Below are 20,496 nucleotides of genomic sequence, written 5' to 3' on the forward strand. Positions count from 1 at the left end.
ATATTAAATGACCTTCAGATGAAATAATTTAAAAATTAGCAGCAATAAGCCACAATTCATTTCTTTGTCTTCAATATATTTGGATTAAAATCGTGGAATGGTAAACACACAACAGTGAATCAGCATTTAAACATTTCTTTGCTTCATAGATCTAGTATCTCAAGGAGTTTAAAAAAAGAAAAACTTCAACAGTTTGCAGTGCATGAAAACAATTCCAGTCAGAGATAAAGCCCAACACAGCTGAGTAGCACTTCACACTCCCTTCCAGTGAAATCTAAGGCATTTCTGTGAGGTTTATTTGTCACCTGGAAATAAAAGGTTTTGTAGTTAAAGAGGAAAACAAGTAACAGCTAAGAAAGAACGAGATGGGACGATATTTATCCAAACCGTAAAAGTGGAAAATGAGCGGAATGATGAAAACAATGCTATGGTGCCTGTGTTTAAACTAAACTAAACTAAACAAAAAGTGGCAATGTGCCTTCAAAACATATGGAGAGAGAAAAAAAAAAATCTGCCATATTTATTTATTTTAGGAGTTCTTACTTTTCCTACAGTCATATTAAAACAACCGCGTTTTGGTATGAAAAAGTTCCCTTTTGATGTTGCAATTCTGCTTACAATTAATGAACCATAGACAAATGTGTCACAAAAACCAAAACAAATTATTTAAAATGAAAAGAGAAAAGCCACGTCAGCCAGAATATAAAGTCACTGTGAGGTGATCCACTGTCGCAACACGAGGTGTCTCTTGGATATTCGTAGTATTGCATTTATAAGGACAATAAATTAATTGCATAGATCAACAGACCTTGGGGCATGTTTTCCAAACATTGGACGGAAGAGTTAAAGGATGTGGACACAGTACCAGCTGTGATCAGCCATGAGACCTACTGTAGTTGGCTATTGCCTGTGAACATTGAACACAAACTGAATCTACATTGCTCTGGCAGGATGAGGTAAGTCAAGGTTTTCAACATAAATTGCTCTTACACCGACTGCATGCGGTGCAACTCTGTAACAATGCATCTGAACCTAGCATACATGCTTCATCCATCATGAGAAGTTATGTCTAAAAGTGCCAACACTGGTGACACTGACAGAACTGAAATATTAAAGCCTCTTTGACATCAACACTGAAACCACAACAAAGCAAGTACGCAAAACACAAAGAAAAAAGTGAAAACCTCTATTTCTCACTATGAAGCACACAACACACTATCAAAAATAAAAATCAAAGCTTCTCTGAAAAATAAGATCAATCTTAAAAGTTTTGAAACTGAATTAAAAAAAATGAAACCTTTAAATAATGTTTAAGAACAAAAAACATGACGGTAAAAACCAGAAATGCAGAAGAAGATTGCAAACACACAGCAATGGCCAGTTTCAAAGCCATAGCCTGGCCGTTATGAATCACCTAAGTAGTGTTTTCTGCAGATATAACAGGACAGATTCATGCGTCACCAGTTAATCTCCATGTCTGTGTAATTACATCTTTATACTTTAATAACAACATTTCATTCCCGCTTCAGAAAATCTGATTTTTTTGGGGGATTCAGGGAAGAATCTGCATCCTTGTTTACTTAAACAAAAAAAAAAAAAGAAAAAAGGGAGGGGCACTGACACATTACATCACATGTATCAAGGAAGTCGAGCGAAAGTGTGAATACATTTCAATCTATTTACAGGCAGCTCTGAGTGAGATGTGATCCCTGTTAAACAACTTTGGATTTCATCACGTGAAGCAGCTCAAAGTGAATCAATATTTAAAACTCTCGGGTAACAACAACAACTGGAATGCTTTAAATCTATTCATCTCTTTTAAAGTAGTCCGCTCTGAAATATTTCGGCAACGAACATCAGCTTAAAATGTTCTCTTCTGTGTAATCTTCTGATTGTCTGCAGCTTTGTTGAGATTGTTGGAACTAAACTTTTTTTTTCTTTTAAATAAATTTAAGTGCCAAAAAACTTAAGTGAGACTGCTTCAGGTAAGGTTTCATACCTGACAAACTTGCTGCCTTTGTGAGAGAAAGAAGCTAATCGATGTCAGCACCATATCAGTCTTACAACATCAGCTTTTTCTAAAAAGGACTTCAGTTTTTCTGCTTCCGAATATTTGCACCAATCAATCAATTGGACGAGGCTAGAAACACACAAAAAAATAACCAAAGAACTATTTACAAAAAGGCAGGTTCAAGTCTGAAAGCATCAGTCAAAAAGGAGAAAAATGTAAAAAAACAAAAACTGCATATCTTACAAAAGCAGAACATGACCTAAAACATGGTGTTGAAATGTTCTTTTCCTGGTTTCATCCTTGCTCCCCGGAGTAGTGTTTTGAAGAGAGAAAAAAAAGAATATGATCAATGGTCATACACGACACATTTAACAGCTTTTTGAACTTTTCTTGACCGTTATCAAAATAGATGCTCATTGTTCCATTCTTCCATTTCCCCACCGTCTGCTGTCCTCCAGCTTTGCTTGTCTGAAGTAAAAGAGTTTGTTTTAAAATCTGAGTTCATAGAAAATATCTTTGTTTTTGTCCTTTGTGTGGAACAGTTTGTGTTCCTGGAGTGTCTAGTTCTTCACACAGGGAATCTCAGCTCTTGGGACCCCTCAAGAGTCAGTCGGGCCCCAGATGAAGATCTAACGCAGGGTGACAAGATCAGCCAATTAGAACGCACGCACGCACACACAGTCACTTGGGGGAATCAGTCAAAACCCACCTCTTTACTTGTTATGCTGGTAAGAGTAGGTTGCATGCTCTGTTGGTGTCTCTATGGCAACAGGTTGTTGGACGGCACTTTCCTGAGAAAGAAGCACCAAATATTTAATTAATCTGCAGTTATGTAAAAGTTTGAGGGGTAAATGTTTCCAAAGGGAGGCGAGAGGTGGAGGGCAGTACCTCAACTGAGATGTTGGTGGCAGGCACTTGGGTGTACTGGGGTATGTAGGTCCCCTGCATAGATGTGTTTGCAGGCATATACTGGAAGAGAACGGAAATAAGTTCATTAGCTGTGTGAATCTGCACCCGGAGAAGAATTCAAATACAAAAAAGAAGCTGAAACTCAAAAGGCACAAACCACACAATTCTTACCCTGGCCTTTCTCATAGCCAGATACTGTGCACTGTACTTACTGTACCACTGCTGCCCATAGAGAGGTGACTGAGCTGCTGTGTTAGAGGCCCCATCATTGATGCTGGCTGGATGGACATGGTGTGGTCCATCCCAGGTGTCAGGACAGCTCCCTATGGGGGGAACATCAAGAATCAAAGCTAAATTAAAAGGGTCTTGAGAGAAATAAAAACAAATAAACTGCCGGATACTCACTGTGGGTGGCATTATGTATGACTGGTGATGTAGCCAGGACGGGTTGTGTACCTGCAAGAAAATCGAAGACGTGTCAGTTAATATAAAAACACACGTGCAGAAACATTACAAAATAGTTGCAGAAAATAAAGAAGAAAATATGGCTGAAATATTAAAAAAAAATTTCAAACCAAAAAGCTATAAAATTGAAAACACAACAACCCCAGTACCTGATAGGTGGACACAGGTGGATGCATATATGGGGAAAGGGAGGTTGGTCCAATCATCCGATTGGGGGTAATGCTATAGGGAGAGGAGTAAAACCTGCAGAAAGAGGCACAGATTTCTTAGTGACCACAGCTTAGACCACCACTCCTTGGGGCTATACAAGAGATTAGCATGAGCTAGCATACTGACCCATTCTGTAAGGCTGTGGTTGGGTCATAGGTGAGGGTCATTCCTCCCTGGAGGAAGAAAACAAAAGAGCAATGTCATTATGAGGGAGAAACATGAGGTGTTTGGATCCCCCCCTTACAGGCATAAAAAAATAAACTAAAAAAAAACAAAGCTCACAGTCTCTCCATCTCTTGTCCAGGGCCGACCGTTCTGCAGATATTTCCCCTGGCTCTGGCGCTTCTTCTGGCCTCCATCAGCAAATTTACACAGCAAGGGTTCTGACGGTGCTGAACCAGAGGTTTTCCAAACAGGAGATAACACTCAGTTTTCTAAAACCGTTTTAATAAGACTGTTGTCTTGATGCTGAATAAATAAAGACAGTCTACTCAGCCTCAAATTTAAAAACAAAACAAAAAAAACCTCCAGAAAACTCACCTTGAACTCCAGGTGGAGTCTTGATATATTTCCCATTGAAATGCTGGATGATGGCCTCACATTTTTCTGTCGACTCCATCCTAAGGGACATATTTTGTGCTTAATAAAACTAGAGAGCCAATCCATCACTTCTTTGAATGACAGTTTCTGCTTGAAAGGTTTCTACCTACAATGACCACCAGAGGGCCCACTCACCCAACATTATACTAAAAAAGTTGCTTTGAACTTTAGTACTCCCATTGGACTTGAGATTTTCTTAAATACACACAAGGTTACAGCACAACTAGTCAACTTCAGCCAGCTGTCCTACAACAGCGTGTACCTGGCAAAGCCCACTCCTCGACTGGTTCCATTGGCGTCACGGAGGATGCGTGTGGAAATGGCCTGACTGAAGGGCTTCAGCATGTTCTCCAGCTCCTGCTCGTCCATTGACGGCGGCAAGTTAGAGATGTACAGGTTGGTGGGGTCTTGTTCCTGTTGCTAACCACAGAGAGGCCAGAGGGAGGTGAATGATTTGGGGCTCTTGGTTTCCTTGTGACAGAACAACAGCTGAGGCATGACCATAGAAGCGTTCCAAGAAAATACAGCCGCCAGCAAACATTTGGGAAATTTACATAACCTTTGAACAGGAAGTGTGTGAGATGACTGATATTTGGAGGATGTAAGGCAGAGGACATGAAAAAAAAAAAAAAAAAAAAAAAAGAAGCAGCAAGAAAAGGTAGAAGGTCTGAAGCTGAAGTCAGATTTCATTTTGGACCCGTGAGACGTGGACCGTGAGGTCTGGAGAGAAAAGAGACGGTGAACAAAGTTCTGGCTGGATTTCAGCTCAACTCATTTTAAGTCAAGTGAAATTTTCAGTTCTATTTCTATAGCTCACTATTACAAATGTAATCTGCACAGATCTTCATTACACTCTTCTCTTATTTTCCGTCACTTATATTTTATTTCCAAAGGGTTAAAAAAAGGGGGTCATTGTTCAGAGCCAGGACCTTAAGAGGATGAAAGCAGGCGATTCAGCCACTGCGATATCAAAGCATAATTACATTTCATATGGCTTGCCATCCCTGGATGATCTAAAGCGATTACGTGCTCTCCCTTTCTCTCGCTTGGTGGAGAGAGAGAGAGCAGTGACATTTTGGACAAAGACCTTCGGGAACAATCTGGAGAACATCTCACGCATTGTGCTACCAAAAACGTGGTCGTTCCGTTTCCTCGATCATGTTACTAATGCACTGCTTGCATTCAGGCAGCTATATTCATGTGGTAATCCTGACCTTGAATGCAGGCACAGATGCTGGCTCTGTCGGCTTTTATAAACCAGAGAAAATATGCAGCGCTTCCAAATCTGAATTTAAAATGATTAGAAAACATGCTGAAAGAAAGTTTCACTCTAAGCAACTTGAACTGTTTTGTAGGCTCCTCCCCTTCCAATTTCCTTTGTGCCCTGCTTAAAACAAATTTAATGTGACCGACGGTATCTGTATCGCCCTCTAACCATTATGCATATTCATTATCTCAGAGTGCAGATGTGATTAAAAACCTGTAAATGCAGCGCGAGTTAATTTCCATTCCATGAATAATGCATGTGTAATCGCTGCGACCTGCGATGAAGGTGATTTCTCCTTCACCTCCCTCCCTCCCCGCAGTGTACACTAGCAATGAGGCTTGAACCCATGAGAGCGAGCAGCAGAGAAGCCCCAGTTGTGGATTTCATCTGTGAATGAGTCACAGTGAGTCAGAGAGAATTCTGACGCAAACACACAAGTCTTGTTGTAAAGCCGGGCTGAAAGGGTGACTGAAATCAAGTTATTTTGCGAGCAAGAAGCCGTATGAATGTCAGTGATCCAGCTTAACGAGAGATCAGCTTTCCCAGGGCGCCGGTGGTGTGCGAGTCCGTGAGAGCGTGTCATAATCCGGTTGAGGCAAGGCTGCTGAAGTGCGTGTGCGATTGTCAAGTGGGCTCTGTGTGTCTGTGGGCGTGCGTGTGACAGGGCGGGTGCCTGGGCACTGTGCCCTGCTGACTGGGGAACTGCTCAGACACTGAGTCAGATGCCACTAGGGAGAACAGACAGGTCCTTTGTGCAGGGAGCTCAAAGAGCAGGGTCTGGGACGTGCTCTCCAAACACCATCACCACTATAAACACATACATACATGTAAGCATCCGTGGACTCTTTGTGCACAGAAATAGTCTTATAGTGCACTATTATTGTGACAGCGCTGCAGGGTGCTGGCTTCACCTCTGAACAGCACCCTGGTTACTTTTCTGCAGAAGTTGTAACATTGCTGATGTTATTTAAACATGTAGGTGATTTATGTTTAAGTTTCCAAATGCCGCCTTTTAATCATATGAGCAATGTTGCATTGAAGCTGTGCAACATGCTGAACTCAAAAAGCCTGAGGTAAGAACATCCTCACCAAAACAGGGCAGATGATTTTTTCTCTCTCCCCGTTTAGTAATTGGTGTTTGGATGATTCTCTGGTTTAAAAATCCCTGCAACCCTTTCATTCTCTCTGTTACATAAACTAGTAACAAAAATCTGACACTAACTAAGTCACTTGATATACAGTCAAATGTCAAGCACATGACATATGCTCCAGCATTACCAGAGGCCCCGTCTGGATGAAGCTGCAGGGAAAATTAACATAAGAATGACCGTTTCTGAACAACATAATGCAGACTGATGAAGCCAGCGATTTTATGTATGAAAAAAGCGGATTTAAGCATAAAGGAATATCTCGTGATAGATTTTTGATTTTATTTATTTATTTTTTTAAAGAATGGGGCGCTAGAAACAGCAAGAGAGATCTGTTATTTCTTAAGAGGTAGAAAAATCCAAGGAGCAACCTTTTCCCTCTATGATTAATGAGTCAACATTTAATGTGAAATTAATGAATCAAATCATTATTCAACATTTTTGCTGAGACACTGATAAAGTGCTCTTTCAGGCTAAATTAAACTTACACCAAGCAGTTATAAATTAACCCACCGAATTTTGATACCTCAAGCTGAGTTCTCACCTTGGCCATCTGAGCCTGCACTCCGCCAGCCTTCAGTGCCGTCACTGCCTTCTGAGCAGAGGCTGGGCTATCAAAGTCGACAAAGCCATAGCCTGCAGGGAACAAAATATATGACAGTGAGATGTGCATACTGCAGGAGAGGTGCACAGTTTGAACTCATGAGGTACTCGTGGTAACAGTGTATGAATCTGAAGAGACAGCTGGCTAGGACTGGAATGTGCGTCCCTCTGGGGGACAGATGGAGGACGCTGCCCATATTAAAAAAAAAAATAAACACACACCTACTCAGTAGGTACAGTGTGAAGCTGACGGCTTCATGCACTTGTCAAACAGCTTTATTGACTTTATCAGCAGTATGCTGTAACCTTGCACATTACCGATACCAGCCATAGATTTCACATCGCACCAACATTTTTTTTTTTTGGCTTCCCATGAAGTAAAGGAGTGATTTCTATAAACTATCAGACACCAGACCCCACATGATCTTGCTCTTTTATAGATTTCTGAACTTTGGCATCTCGGATCATCTGATCACGGTCTCTTATTTACACGCAAGCCCATTCGCCCAGTCCAAGGTTGACGGTGCTGTGGGCTCAGAGTAGTCCTCTCCTTCTCTGCTGGATTTTTACAGAAACTCCATTCCCTCTAACATGTTCGTATTGGTTATGTTTTTTATTCATTTTCTGTGCAGCGATGTGTAACTATGAGCATTTTCACACATGCAAGCAAGCCTGGACCATGTTTTAAAAAAAACAACAGAAGCAAAACTGTGACGCAAGGCAGGATGCAAATGTGTGATACAGTCAGATCTGACAGTGAACCTATGGAGACCAAATAGGGACCAGTTGTGCTGCCTCCCCCACATTCTATCAAGAAAGTATCCCACCTAAATAAAATGAGGTATTTCTCCTCCCACACATTTCAGCAAAAACCATGATGAGAAACTAGTTTCATATTTGTGGTGTAATTTTACCACTTGATATGCTACACAATGATCAGCTGACTAGAAGAGGCGTTAGTGAACTAAAAGGCCACATTTCAACAAATATTATGGATGAGCATGGAACAGCTGTGTTTTTTCATTTAATTAAAACAACAACAACAACAACAACAACAAACCCTCACCTTTGCATTTGTTGGTAGTCTTGTCCAAGATGGCCTTCGTGGACACAATTTTCCCATACCTGAAAAACAGTGAGGTTTGCACTCAGAGGTAGTCCTTCCACTGTGTATAGATGTAATACTCTTGATGACTAAATTGTAAATCATCTAAAGATTTCAATAAAGTTACACAATCACCTCATCTGATAACAAATCCAAGGCAGGGCAAATTCAGTTAGAAAAAAATGATACTGTCCCGTGGGCTTCTGCATTCTAGGAGGACTATAGATTTACCATATCTTATTCATTCTAGCTCACACACAAATGTCAATAGGGATCATATCTCCAGGGAAATCCAACATGCAGTGGCAAACTGGTAGATATGAATCCCCCCATCAATTTTTTCAGAGATTGCATCATAATTCACCGTAAATATGAAAATTCTACATTAACTACCCACACCCCACGCCCCACCTAGCCGTAGACACTGCAAATACATAGGATAGTGTTCGACTTGGGCGAATGGTTCTGTGCAGCAGGGTCTATCAATCCCCATCTCTCCAGGCATGTGCATGCAGTGTAATCTGATATGCCTCTCCTTGGCTGTCCTGTCCAATACTGGCTCCCAGCCACACTCTCATTCTACTAACCAGCTTCTCTCTAGACAGCCTTTAACCCTCCACTGGGTCTTAGTGCCCCCTGAAATATAATTCAACTTGCATCTAGTGGCACAGCACCACTGCCTCACTCTGAGAAATCAATTTCATAAATAATTTGACTTTTGTAAGTAAGGATTAGCTGATGACCTGTTAGCTGTAATGTGACAGTCTAACATATTCTTTTTTTTTATAAAACACATTTAAAACAAACAAAAAAATAAAAATAAAAACACAAGCCTGGAAGCATTTCCCCCACTTTTTTTAAATGGCTTAAGGTCATCTGTGTAGGATGTAGGACAAGAAGATCAAACAGTCATATAAATTCACATTACAGAACTTCATCTGATTATTCTGTTTGATTGTGCCAAACTCTGAGGACTGTAAGGGGGAAAAAACCCAAACACTTTTCTACCTTGCAAGCAAATCCCAACCTGAATGCTGATGTGGGCTTGTTCTTTGGGTTTTCCTTGTCCTTATAACATGCACGAGAGCATGTTGGGCTGTGTTGACAATCACACATTTTTGATATTTTATCTACTATAACAGAGATATTTCATGTTACAGTCATTCATTTGGTCTATTTTCTGCAATCCCATCCAGTGTGTATAAGCTGGAGGGCCATTTGCCCTCATATGCAAAACCGCAATTTCACAATGCATTTCTGACTCCAAGTGACAAAATGCCACTCACTTGACTGGATGGATATGCCAGCATTGTGTTCCTACATTTGCATATACACTATGGCAGTGCCATCAGCCTGCTTATTCTCACAACAACTAGCATTTAAGTTATGAGCTCTTCATGCTGCACACTTGCTGCATAACCAGAGCGGCAGCAAGGCACCCGGAGACACAAATGCTGGGCCCGGTGGCCAATGGAGAGCCAACCCCCAATCCCATCCCCGTCTCTCATCCCTCACTTGGTACACAGTACATCACAGAGCTTGCATGCAACAACTCTCAGTGTGGGGGAGGGGAGCTCTGGAAGTGCTGCGTCCTCAAAGTATACGCAGATTTACGGTTCCAACTAGAGCAAAGTAAGTCAGAGTCCCTACATGAGTAGTCTTCCTGCTGCTTTACATCCTCATCTACAAGCCGTTACCCCTTTAACTATTATTGGACACAATATTCTCTTTCATTCTAGTTTAACTGAAAATTACATCAGCCTTAATGTGCTCTGCTAAAAGGCACATTTCATGCAGTGATTTTTATCTGCTCCGTAAAAGCAGAAATATGAGAACTACCCCCACAGAACACCACCTGACACACAAACCCTGAACTCCACTCACTCCTCCCCCTCTGACCCCCCCACTACCATTGCCCTTGTTTGTCTTTCCCTTTCCCCTGGGCTTGCCGTTTCCTGTAGGGTTGGGCTGCCTCATGTGAGCCATAGCTTCCAGACAGCTGTAAAATAGCAGGCCTCACCCTCCCTCGTTCAATCTCTCTAGCCCTCTTTTCCCTCCTTTTCTCCCACTACTCTCCTCTGCTCTTCTGGTTCTCATCACCAGGCTCCATAATTCAATTAACTAAGAGCAGATCATTCATCTCAGCCCTGCATGTTTTGATGTCTTCCACTGAAGGCCTAACAAACATATCAGATGGATTGGATGCTGCTGCTGTTTGATGTCTGACTACATGCTGTCCACAACAAAGTTCTCGAAGACTCACAGCCACACTGATGAGCAACATGGCATGATATTTATAGTGCAGAAGTGACGCTGTATCTGGATGACAGGGCTCACTGTCATACTGTATCATGACTAAAACATAAGAGAAAAAATAATCATAGATTAAAAGTGTATGAATGAGCACGAAGAGACAGAATGAATTAGCATGAGAGAGTGAGACTAAACATTCTGTACCTAGTTGTTGGAAAGTCTGTGCTCAGCTATGTCAGGCTGAAAGGTCTTAGTTTGCAGCCCCAGTGATTGTTAGTTTTTCCAAAAAGCCACTACATGATGTGTTAAAAAAAAAATGCATGGATAAATGTGGCCCTCTTGTACATTACATAAATACCAAATATGGTATGGTTTAGTGTTCCTGTGCACTTAAGTTGTATAGAAACTATACATCTTCTTTATTTGCCAAAAGTAGAGATGCAAGCCTTTCATCCTTGCAGCCGACCAGCCATCACCCATTATAATCTAGTCTGCTCTAGCCGGGTTCATGCTTCCTCAGACAGCCAGAGAAATTTATTGGGTGTAAGTGCACGCTGAAGTAAATGTGTTTTAGGTGACTTACGGCTGACAGAGTTTGACCAGATCCTGGTCTGTGGTTCCTGGGTGGAGGCCACGGATATAAAGGTTGGTTTTGCTCAGCTGCTCTCCCCCGCTGCTGCTGTTACTGCTGCCATTGCTAATTGTGGTGGTGTTGCTGTTGGGGCTTGGGGGAGCCATCTGATGATTGGACGGGGACACATATGTCTGCTGTGGAGGAAACAGAGGGCTCTTTTTAGGTACATGAAATTGGATGTACGCATGGATGCAGTCATTAACTGGAAATAAAAAAACCAACCAGTTGAGGCTAGAGAGACACAGACAAGATATCAGCATCAATTTAATGCTTAATCTGGCTGGACAGGTCAGGCCAGTCAGATAAATATTATAACAGGTCACTGTGAGGGAAAAACAGAAATATAAGATATAACAAGTATTACGATTACACAATTTATACTATTTATATGAAGCAAAATATGAGAAGAAATAGTATGTACCATTGTAGTATTTGCAAAAAACAGAAATACTAAATAATAAAAGTCAGATTGCATTCATATACAAAGATTCAGTCAATCAGCCACATTTACTAGGATATGCAAAATTAATATGGAGACATCTTAAAATGCCTGTTTTTATTTGTACATTGCATATTTTCATGTACGTTTTGGTGAACTGACTTTTTAACCTCCATCAAAACAAGCATCTAAAGCTAGTTCACGAGTTCTAAAAGCTAGCCAGTGCCTCCTCTCAGCACACTGTGCTGTGGCTGCCATAGAACAACAGAATGGACAGGTTGGCATGAGTATGTCTTTGTGCAGATCCAACTCTACAGGCATCTCTACAAACCATCAACGCAAGAGCGCAGGATTCACAGATGGCACACAACTCGTGTTGGGAAGATTGCTAAAAACAGATGGAAAAGAGGACTTTCTCCAGCGAACAGTGGAAAAGTCCACAGTTAGCCAATCAGACTGAATGGCTTAACTTTGTGTACATTAATTCTTTAATTGCTTTCCTGCGTACTTTTTACAGAAGCACCTTTCATTTAGCAGAAGACTGCTGCTAGACAGGTGCATTGGAAAACAATGACAGCTAAAAAAGTGAGTTTACATGCACAACATCCATCATCAAAATCCTTGAGGACCTACAGAGACCTCTCCAAAACTACAGAACTTGGTTTAAAAATGAAACTATATACAGAAGCAAAGCTGAAAAGCTTAAAAAGACACCCTATTTTTTTTTTTTTTTTTGCTGTTTTGATGAAGCAAACTTTGTTCACTCAGAATGATACTATTACAGACTCTTTCAGGAAGTTTTATAAAGCATTCCTTTTAGGTGGATATTGACAAAAACCTGCTAAAACTAAAGCTTTCTATTAAGCAGAAATGGGTGATTGCATACATTTCTGAAAACATACTTAAGCTTCCCATCAGCAGCAAAGTGGTTTCAAACAAACAAACATTATACAAGCAACTTCTAAGACCACAGCGGACTCATTTAACTGACACATGACTTTTTTGAATGCCCAGAGTGTTGTCGGTGGCCAGATAGCAAACAAAGAATGACAGCTGTATACAGTGCTACTCCAGCTGATCCCATCTTGTGCCAACCAAATTAAATTAGTAGGGAAGTGAAGTAAAATGTATCCAAACGCCAGCTACGCTTGGCCTTGGTGTTGCGTCCCCTCTTACTGCTGGAGGAGGAGGAACAGTTTGATTAACTGAGGTCAGAAGGTCAAACCACAGAGAACAATGGGGTGGCTTGTAGCGGTGGGTGAGTCACAAAATATAGTTTTAATCCATTACCAAGCAACAACACACAAGCCATGTGTATTAACCCTTGCCTAACAGCAGGCATGTTTAAAAATCAGAAAGTTCTGTCATCCGACAGCAGCAGAGATCCCAATCCTGCAATAAGAAGGAATGTGATGGATGTATTGGATCGATTAGGCCTTGTATCCAACTCAAAGTAAGACTTTAGCTATATGCGGCATCTTTACAATAAAGGGATTGATCTTCCTGCACCAATGGCTTGTTGGACCTCACAAGGTCACCCTCAGGCCATCGGCTTATTAACAGAAAGGAAGAAAGACAGCTGGAATCAGCCTAATTATGACCCATGTCTTCTTCCCTTCCTTCTTAAATACCAAGGGTAACGTTCAACAACCAACTAATATCTCTCCAAACCTTTAACAGTGGTTTAAAAAAAAAAAAAATGAATGAATGCACATCTATTGAAGATGTAAGTGAAAAATATTTTTAATGCACACCCATGATGACAAACATAAACTCTGTCATTCCGATGCACTTCGAATTTAGCCATTACCTGAACGATCTTGAATCCGTACAGCTTTCACCAGACAAACATGCTTAGCTAACCACCACGCTCAACATTACCATACAGGAAGACAACACTGCGGTATGCAGATCTCAGTTTCATAACTGTTAGATCCCTACATTTGTAGGAGTTCAAAATTCAGCTTTGAGTAAACTGTACCAGCCCAGAAATACTGAAACAGTCTTACACACATGGGCAAGAAGAGCAGAAAAACAGACAATCAATGGCTGCTTCAACAAACCACAGTGACAGGACTAATAGGGGTGCACTACATTTAGGACTGGTCACATGCCAGCCAACACAGAAATATTGCTGTTTAAAGCAGGAAACAAGGAACAGGAAGCAAGATGGAGATATCAAAATTTAGTTTGGTGCCATTTCTGTATTTCAGCAATTTTTTTAATGTAACATGAATTCAAACCAAAGGGTTTCCAAGCTGTGAAAGAAAGGCTGGAGGGCCTCTGTTGTGTTTTGTTTACACTGTAATGACACACTATTAAGGATCAGAGACACATTATGTAAGTGGCTAATGGTACAGCATTGTACATGAACTTGATTATATAGAGTTTGAATTTTTACAGCATTAGAGACTTAAAGATGTTTCCTGTCCGTGGAGCCTTTATTTAAACTATATTTATAGAAACCTCTGAACAAACTAGATGAATATCAAAACCAAATCTTTAGTCAAGCTAACAACAGGCTACAGGCATATAAAATAAATGAAAGGACATGGAGTTTCTCCTAGTACAAACCTTGCTTTATATAGTGATTTATGTGCAAACTTTTATGCTTCCCCACTACTCAGCTGCCTTATGATTTCCAAACCGATATGGAGTCATCCTTCCGAACTTGAAAGCTATCTTTTTATTCGAGCTGAGAAAACCACAGACCCCATTCATCTTATCCTGCTTCTCTAATCTCCCTCTCTTCTTTAGCATCAGTACACTGTTTGTTTTTCCACAATCACAGTCTTTTCTGGTGCTTTCCCTCGCCTTCATGATAAGCGGCCTGCACAGGCTGTCAGGAGGGATGCACCTGCAAAGGCTTGGGGAGACAGGATCCGACGGGAGACCGAGCCCGGGCCCGATTCTGGCAAGCGAAGCCTTACTAATTGGGATCTGAGCTTGTTAGCGGAAAGTGCTAATCCCTCTCATGTGCTCTCCAGTCAGAAGGTAGTGTCTCATTAAGAGCGCTCTGCTAGGCTCCATCTGAAAAGAGGATGGCAGTGAGTCAGCTCCACACCTACTCCCCATCTGCCCCAGTCCCGCTCCAGGTGTTTTGCCACCCATGTAAGGTAATTTCCAATGTAATGGTGCAAACACATGAAAATATGCATGCAAAGGGTAGCCTGTGACAAATACCTTTAATTTAAATGATTAGGAATTAAAAATCTCATTTTACAGGCTACATTTCTTCTCAGTTAATCATTGCACAAAACCTGACTTCCTTGCATACCACTGATTTCCCAGCTGCAAGCATGTTATTTGTCAATCCACAACCGCTGACATACAGTATCTGTTTACACTGCTCCTTATATCCATAACAGTGTCAGCATTCTTTACATTCCTCTGCAGCACATCAATACAAGGAGTAACGAGGACCATGGGTTCAAGATTAAAGTTCTTTAAACTGAACTACATTCCCAGAGACGCCACTGTTCGGTGCAATTCACGTCCTTGAAATGTTGATCATGAGGTTATATATATATATATATATATATATATATATATATATATATATAAACACCCAGCACGCCTGGGGGCGGTTTATCCTTCAAGCTCGGGTCCTCTACCAGAGGCCTGGGAGCTTGAGGGTCCTGCGCAGTATCTTAGCTGTTCCCAGGACTGCGCTCTTCTGGACAGAGATCTCCGATGTTGTTCCCGGGATCTGCTGGAGCCACTCGCTTGGGAGTCACCGCACCTAGTGCTCCGATATTCATGTAGCCAGGGTTACTTGCGTAGTAGCATTCCAACAACGCCCTGTTTTCGTCTCCACCGATGCCTTCTTGTCCTGCGCAGTATCTTAGCTGTTCCCAGGACTGCGCTCTTCTGGACAGAGATCTCCGATGTTGTTCCCGGGATCTGCTGGAGCCACTCGCCTAGCTTGGGAGTCACCGCACCTAGTGCTCCGATATTCATGTAGCCAGGGTTACTTGCGTAGTAGCATTCCAACAACGCCCTGTTTTCGTCTCCACCGATGCCTTCTTGTTCCAGTAGCCCACTTTTCGTCAGGGTGCCCTGGTTCCTCAACACCTGACGCGGACCTTGTTGATCCGGGCGACGTCCGAGCTGGCATGCCTTCATATTTATCTGTCTCGCTCATGTCTGCGGTAGGCTTGCTTAGCATAGGGGGTCTAGCCTTAGGACCCTTACTGGATACAGACGCCCCAGGCAGGAATCGAACTTGCGATCCTCTGTTCCAAAGGCGTGTAGTCTAACCACTACGCTATCCAGCTGCTCCACTACGCTATCCAGTCGGGCTACCAAAATCTATCTCTTCCCTGCCCGTCGGGCTATTGTAGGAAGGAAAAATATATGTCAATGCTTTTGCATTCTTTCAGAAATGTAGCTGGGTAATTATGTCATTGGCATCGGTGAGCCACTGTCAATATGTGACATATTGAAATTGCGTTTGAATTTGCGCTTGTTTTTTGCTTTCACTTTGCAATCGCGCGAACTGTGTATAGAGAGCGACAGCACTGATCTGTGAGTGATGATAATTTGTGCACCAATTCCTCTGACATCGTCTTATTAATCGTTAGCTTACTATGCAAACATGACAAGTGAAATCTCCCGCAGCTTAAACATGTGAGAGGCTGATCGCGCAGAGAATCGCTGAGCTTATGTGAGTCCGTGTGTAAAAGCAGCAGGATATATATTTTAGTTCTGCTGAGCCAAATAAGACAGGTCAGGGTGAAGAAGTGACAGCCAAAGAAAAGCTTACCACAAAACTGAGAAGTTATGACAAATGAGACTATAAGGCAAAAAGAAAGTGCAGCTTTATGGTTTCATGGACAAAAGAATTTCTGTGGCTGCAATATGACGAGCTAAATAACCAGGGCTGCACATAAGTGGTCCGCAGGTGCGCATTCGCTGTCAAAATAAAAAACACGCACAAGGGTTAGGGTTAAATTTAAAAACTGTACTTTTGAGTTAAAATATATATTTATAATTTTAATAAATGACAAATCAAAAAGGCATGAACATTTTTTTTGTATCGAAAAAATATCGAACCGTGACACCAAAGTATCGAACCGAACCGTGAATTTTGTGTATCGTTGCACCCCTAATAGATATATAGATATATATCTATATCTATATCTTTTCAAATTCAAATTTTATTTGTCACACACACACAACCATACACAGTATGACATGGGGGTGAAATGCTTGTAGCTGTACAATGCCCGACCATTAAATGACAGAAGAAGAAAAGTATATCTATATCTATATCTATCTATATCTATATCTATATCTATATATATATATATAGAGAGAGAGATATATAGAGATATCTATATTCATACACACGCACATTGAATGAAAAATGCATGAGGATGTTATTTATTTATTTTCACTATATATTAACTAATCAATGCTATCTGCCTATGAACAACTGATGCTCCGTTGCTTCCCTATGCAGTCCCCACTTCCCGGTTACTATACGATTATCTCTTTACAGCCTAAGAAAGATAAATCAGCGCTGTGTGTTGTCACCACAGCTGTGCAAGCAGCATAACTACAAAAAAAAAAAAAGGGGGGGGGGGACTACACCATGTTGCAGAGAGCAGCTAAAGACCGATGAGGTGATTACAGTTGGAGGGAGCACAGGTGATTCCTGTAGGGAGAGCAGGTGACTCAAGGACTTTTTCACCCAAGCAAGAACAATGAGTGCTAAATGAGGCAGAACGCATGCTTTTAACTGTATGAGTCTCACTGTAAGACGCTTTAATGCTAAATCTGTTGATACAGAGCATGTTAAAACAAAATGCAACATCGGTCAGACACCACATTTAGTTCTTTTGTTTGATTTAAGTTCATATTAATCACAAGATAAGAACACAGTAGCCTATAAAATCCCAGATGAATTAAACTGTACAAGCAAAAATTCATTTTGCTTAACATTAAATGCATATTTGCTTATTTCTATTACCATACAGTAGCCTTCGATCTATGCACAAACTACTAGCATCACAAAGTCGATCATGTTTGCACTACGCAACAACAGCATCTTTTATAAATTGATGATATATTGTATCACAGAAAGATAGATCCATCCTACCTCCTAGGTTAAAGAAACCTTAGGGGCAGTGGAAACGATTTTAGTATTACAGATGCAATCTTTTTATATTAAATTTCTGTTGCTTCAAGCGAGAAAAAAAAAAAAAAAGACAGAAAAACAGCAAGGTGGAAAGAACCACATAAGGAAACCCCTGATGTCCTGCGGCTCGAAGGTGAGACCTATTTGCTCTTCTCTTCCTGACTAAAACCTGGGTTCATCTTAACACTTAGACAGCCTGTAAGGCTAAAAGAGAGAAAGTAAAAAAAAAAAAAAAAAAGATCAGGGAGTTAATCAAAAGCAGAGGAAGAGGGGGTGGGTGGGGTGTCTCTTAATCCCTCTCTTTTCTCCGCCCTGTTTCTTGTAGTAAATGACACAGACCAGGGGCTGCCACTTGACACTGGATTTACAAGTCCCTTTCTTTGTGAAGGTGTGTGTGTAGGGGTGAAAAAAAACTGTGTGTGCATGTCTTCTTTCAGCAAAAAAAGGGTTTCAGTTTGCAAAGCACCTCTAGAAGTGAGCACAATGTCTGAATCCAGGATTCCAGGAATTCCAGATCATTAATCTGAGCAATCTGAATTCTTTCCAGTCTTCTTGAGGCAGGAGAGAGAATGACGAGGAAAAAGAAGGGAAAGACGGGAAGCGTTTCAGCTGTTTCACACGTAATGCCGTTTTATAGCGTGTTGGCATATTTTTATATATGCCCATGTAGATAATATACATATATAGTGATGCAAAATACCTATAATACCAACATTATAAATCCAAAAATTGGGGTTAAATATTAGTTTTTAAAAAATGCTGCCACTATCACGAGCAAAAACAAACAACGAAAACTTCAAATCGTTGACTTAAGTAACATTTCCCCGTGACTGCAAACGTTATATATAATCTTTACACATGTGCGAGTTCCAGAATTTTAATTAAGAAAAATCCATACAGCCTGCACAGAAAAGTGGTTGCACGTCACCTCATCAATTACTCATCTCAGTATGCAAAATAATCAACATTTATCTTAAAAACTATTTGTCATTTTACTGGGAAAAAAAGAGAAAAATCGATTACACTAGACTTCTTTCGTGGGCTCAGTAACTTTCCTTATAGTGCCATCAGTAATCATTTGTAAGACAGAAGGGGTGGGGCATGCTGGTGCGCGTGAAAGAGGGAAAAAAAAACTTTGCTAACTTGTGGTTAATTCAATGAGAAGAGAACTTAGCCGAATATATGACATTAAAACCCGGCGAATCCATATTAAAGTCAAATATGCTTCGTCTTTATTAGCTTATCCTGAGCCTAGCGTGCCTCCACAACACATTTATAAGCTGTACTGTGTGCAGGCTCGGTATAGGAAGCGAGCAGACGCCGTATCAGAACAAACGAAAGCAAACTGTAGCCTGCTACTATTTCACGAACAACAACGTAACGGGCCCCGTTTTAATGTGTAACAGTTTAAAGAAGAACAAGCAAAAAGCCGGAAACGAACACCGCAATGGCAAGTATGCGAGTTTAAACGTCGCCTGTGATCCACTTTCAAGGACACTGCAGCTTAAACAGCCGAGCAGCTTTTAACTGGAGAGCCAGAGCTCGAACAACACCGCATCGAGAGGGGAAAATGACTTACTTTGAGAAAGACGCGATAGAAGTGGCCGGTGGTGTCGTTATTTACCTTCTTGGTGTTTTTGCCGTTGTAGCTGTTGTAAGGGTTGATTCCTGTCCTTGGCGACACAGAGAGCAGCATTTTTACTCGGCGCTGTGTCCGGAGGAGCGGAGAGTGGAGAGAGCCAAGGCAGTCAGCTGACGTCAGCCAGGGAAATTGAGCCAGGAACAGCGGTAGTGATTGGAGCCGCGTTTCCCAGCACTCTCATGTACTCCGCTCAAAGCACTGGGCTATTTGCTTATTTATACTGACTTCATCTTCCAGTTGTGCCTTCTCGCCAAATAATAACACCTTTTAGGCAGGGAGATAAATAACCTACCTAGCAGACTTTTTTTTTTTTTGCTTTAACTTCCAGTGTTGTGCTCATTTAAGTCATCCCTCCAACCCAGTATGATTAGGAAGAAGAAATGCAGAGCTGCCTGCGCTTAAAGTGCACTTTGAAGAATGGGAATGGTGATTTAGATAAGGTGATCTCCCTAACAGTAGACACTTTTTATTGGCTTTTTCTTTGCTCAAGCCATACACAAGCCCTGGGTCAAGTACCTCTAGTGCATATGAAATGAGGAGGACCAGATCACTGCTACTATTTCCTGAGTTGGAAGTAGACATTGAAATACAGCAGCTTACTGAGATTTAAAAAGAAAAGGGAAAAAAACTGGGACGTGTTGAGATAATGTTTTTGCCTAAGGCCAATGTAGATGGAAAGAGAAGCATTAATTAGTATTCTCCTTAATTATATAATTAAAGCTAGATTGACTCTCTAATAACGTTTTCAGCCATCCCTTCTTTTCTCTATACTTTTGCCAAGTGCATTTCCAAACCTTTCAGAGCACCAGGCCAAATTCACTAACAGACGTTGACCCTTGTCATCTGAGGAAAATGAAGCCCACACATCAAATATGTTGTCTTACACAATCACTTGTCCCATCCTTGCCTTATTATCTGGCCCCTTTTCTGTTTTTCTTTTGAAATTTTACCCCCTAACTTCAACACCACACCAAGATGTACAGGTGCAGTAAACAAACAGCCAGCAGCTCTTTAAGGCTAACTATTACCTACCAGCTCTATGAACCACTGCTGCATATTCAAGAAAGT

The 20,496-nt window shown here is 41.2% G+C and overlaps 1 protein-coding gene across 4 annotated transcripts; it reads right to left on the reverse strand.

Annotated features, from left to right (window-relative positions):
• Positions 1–1,582: 1,582 nt before the first annotated feature.
• On the reverse strand, positions 1,583–19,696 carry LOC146644604 (RNA-binding motif, single-stranded-interacting protein 2-like). Of its 4 annotated transcripts, none has more exons than XM_085393858.1 (14): positions 19,366–19,696; positions 11,155–11,336; positions 8,280–8,338; positions 7,155–7,246; positions 4,458–4,615; positions 4,136–4,215; positions 3,878–3,987; positions 3,722–3,768; positions 3,535–3,628; positions 3,326–3,376; positions 3,133–3,243; positions 2,900–2,980; positions 2,721–2,802; positions 1,583–2,640 (listed from the first exon to the last, which is right to left on the reverse strand). In XM_085393858.1, exons 1-13 carry the CDS (start codon positions 19,480–19,482, stop codon positions 2,725–2,727), a joined length of 1,260 nt encoding a protein of 419 aa, XP_085249984.1. In that variant the 5' UTR covers positions 19,483–19,696; the 3' UTR covers positions 1,583–2,640; positions 2,721–2,724. The 4 variants fall into 4 exon arrangements, with proteins under 4 accessions (XP_085249984.1, XP_085249983.1, XP_085249986.1 ...); XM_085393857.1 differs by having other exon boundaries at positions 11,155–11,339; positions 19,366–19,695; XM_085393860.1 differs by having other exon boundaries at positions 19,411–19,693.
• Positions 19,697–20,496: the final 800 nt, after the last annotated feature.

This window comes from Rhamphochromis longiceps, linkage group LG20 (genome assembly GCF_057381845.1).
Source record: "Rhamphochromis longiceps isolate RC_006_pf linkage group LG20, R_longiceps_female_GT1.1, whole genome shotgun sequence".
NCBI lineage: Eukaryota > Metazoa > Chordata > Actinopteri > Cichliformes > Cichlidae > Rhamphochromis > Rhamphochromis longiceps.

Coding starts and splice junctions, on each gene's coding strand:
- LOC146644604 (XM_085393857.1), bottom strand. CDS start 19,482: ATGCTGCTCTCTGTGTCGCCAAGGACAGGAATCAACCCTTACAACAGC. Junction 11,340..19,365: donor TCTATCGCGTCTTTCTCAAA/GTAAGTCATTTT, acceptor TTTCCTCCACAG/CAGACATATGTGTCCCCGTC. Junction 3,988..4,135: donor GACTCCACCTGGAGTTCAAG/GTGAGTTTTCTG, acceptor CCTCTGGTTCAG/CACCGTCAGAACCCTTGCTG.